The sequence below is a fragment of the Pyxicephalus adspersus genome, chromosome 7, assembly GCF_032062135.1.
Source record: "Pyxicephalus adspersus chromosome 7, UCB_Pads_2.0, whole genome shotgun sequence".
NCBI lineage: Eukaryota > Metazoa > Chordata > Amphibia > Anura > Pyxicephalidae > Pyxicephalus > Pyxicephalus adspersus.
Window position 1 is genome coordinate 66,676,393 of NC_092864.1, and position 2,134 is coordinate 66,678,526.

The 2,134-nt window shown below is 38.6% G+C and overlaps 1 protein-coding gene across 1 annotated transcript in view; it reads left to right on the forward strand.

Annotated features, from left to right (window-relative positions):
- TBCCD1 (TBCC domain containing 1) overlaps nucleotides 1–2,134 on the forward strand; it is a gene marked incomplete in the record, with an annotated part of 14,415 nt that overhangs the window by 2,910 nt on the left and 9,371 nt on the right. The window contains 1 exon segment of the mRNA XM_072418832.1: nucleotides 518–673. Within this exon segment, the coding sequence (XP_072274933.1) occupies nucleotides 518–673 (156 nt within the window).

A 2,134-nucleotide genomic window follows, 5' to 3' on the forward strand; every position in this document is an offset into this window, starting at 1 on the left:
TGTACACACAACAAGTTGCACCTTGAAGTAGACAGATTGCAGCAGTAGGGGAACACTCCGGGTCTCATTCCTCTTAGCTAGGAACGGGGATTTGAGGCTACAGTTCACACAGATTCACCAAACTTGGAAGAAAGATTGTAGAAACGATGCAATAGCAATGCAAGCACAGTAGAAACTACTTTTTACCTTTCTGTACTCTACCTACTGTAAATTTCCAGCAGCTGTTCTTTTGAACTCTTCCAGGTCTGGCAGCTTTTTTCCAGAAGTCCTACATCTGATTTTATTCCGCTTTTTTTTTATTTTAATGTAAATGTTTAGCTTGAAATGTAATCCCAATATTTATTTCTACTCTCCTAAAATATATTGTATTTTAGCTTTATTTTATTATTGTGAACATACATGCTTTATAGCAGTTTGAAAACACCTGGAAAGACTTCCTTTTATTCCTGTTATTGATTTGAAGTCGGTAAGAAATATATTGTACAATAAACATGAATGTTTGTTTTTCTCCTTACAGCTGTCGGTAGATACCTTGAAGTTCCTTCTTTTTCTCTATATTCAGCAAATAAATAAGGTGTCTTTGCGTACTTCTGTGATTGGTGATGAATGGCCAAGTCCTAGAGCCAGATCTCCCAATCCTGACTTAGCTGGACAGTCTAATTTTCATAATAAGGTACGTTCTTTAACGTGATTATTTTATTATTTTTATTAAGAATATAAAAAATACATAAAAAGGTGGAGTAATAATATAGAATGCAGCACAAAATAAAACATCCAGTGACAATAGTAAGGTAATAAGGTGGCAATTAAAATAAACTATGGAACACCACAATTACAAAGCATAACAATTAAAAAAGGCGGAAGGGCAATAGATGAGCCCCCGCAAATAAATACAGCATAATGAGATCATTGCAATGAAATAAACATGCCAAGTTAAACAAAAAAAGGTAAAATAACATATCCCCAGGCAAACAGGCATAATAAAAGGTAAAATTGTGTTGATGGAGAAGTAATATATATTAGGAGATAAAAACCCATAGGGGCGCAAGAAACCAAGCGAATTAGGTTAGGGTAAGCGGAAGGGTTGAGGAAGAGGCTGGGCCTCCTATGTATTTCAAACATTTACCTGGATACCCATGGACACCAGGTTTGGTCAAAAAGGTCAAGGGTATCATTAGGTATACAGATAAGCCTTTACATTTAGAGGACAAAACGTAAAATAAATATTGGAATTCCATGCTTTGTGCAGAGCAATTTGGACTGCAGACAAGATATGTCTGGGTAGCCTCTTGACAGGGTAGGGCAGATGTAGGCCTATCCTGCTGAATTAGGCACAGTCTTGGGTTACAGGTACACTTGTATGTGATTATTTTAACATCCAGATTGGAACCTGTAGATAAGGGTTTTTCAACCAGCATTCCATGGAATAATAGGGTTCCTCCAGGGGTTGCACAGGGTTATTTGAGCAATAAGCAAATTGTGCTTCCCAGGCAATTTAGGTGACAGCAATGATCCCAATGGCCAGCAATGTAAGAGCATTCTTCCTACTGGCTACCACACCAATTTACTGTGAGCTGTAGATTTAACAATTATAGCAGGGGTTCCTTAAAGACCTGCTATCAGCAATGGCGGTGGCCATTCAGGGCAAATTAACAGGTTTACTTAATTGCATGTCTGTGGTCCAAGAGTTTACAAAGGACTCCCGCCTCCAGATAACATTGCTTGGGCCTTAGATTTACTGCTATGGCATCCAGCATTATATCATGTGCAGAATAGAATGGCAGAGGATACACAAGAATATCACCTAGCTCTGGTGAAGAAGGTCCTTCTCAGCAGGGAAGGCGAAGTCCAGCTTGACAAAGAGGAACATTTTTAGTATCTGGAAAAAGCAATCAGGAAATCAGTTCATTGAAGCCTGAATCTGTCACTATAGAGAAGGGCACGTGTAAAGTAAGTGTGCTGGCTTAGTGGCAAGCTCTTTTGCCTTGCAGCTGTAGGGTTTTTAACCTCGGCCAGGAATGGATATTGTATATTCTCACCATGTTTGTATGAGTTTGCAACAGATTATCTGGTTTCTACTCACATCCCCAAAAACACACTGGTAGATTTGTTGGATTCTCCCAAAATTGGTATT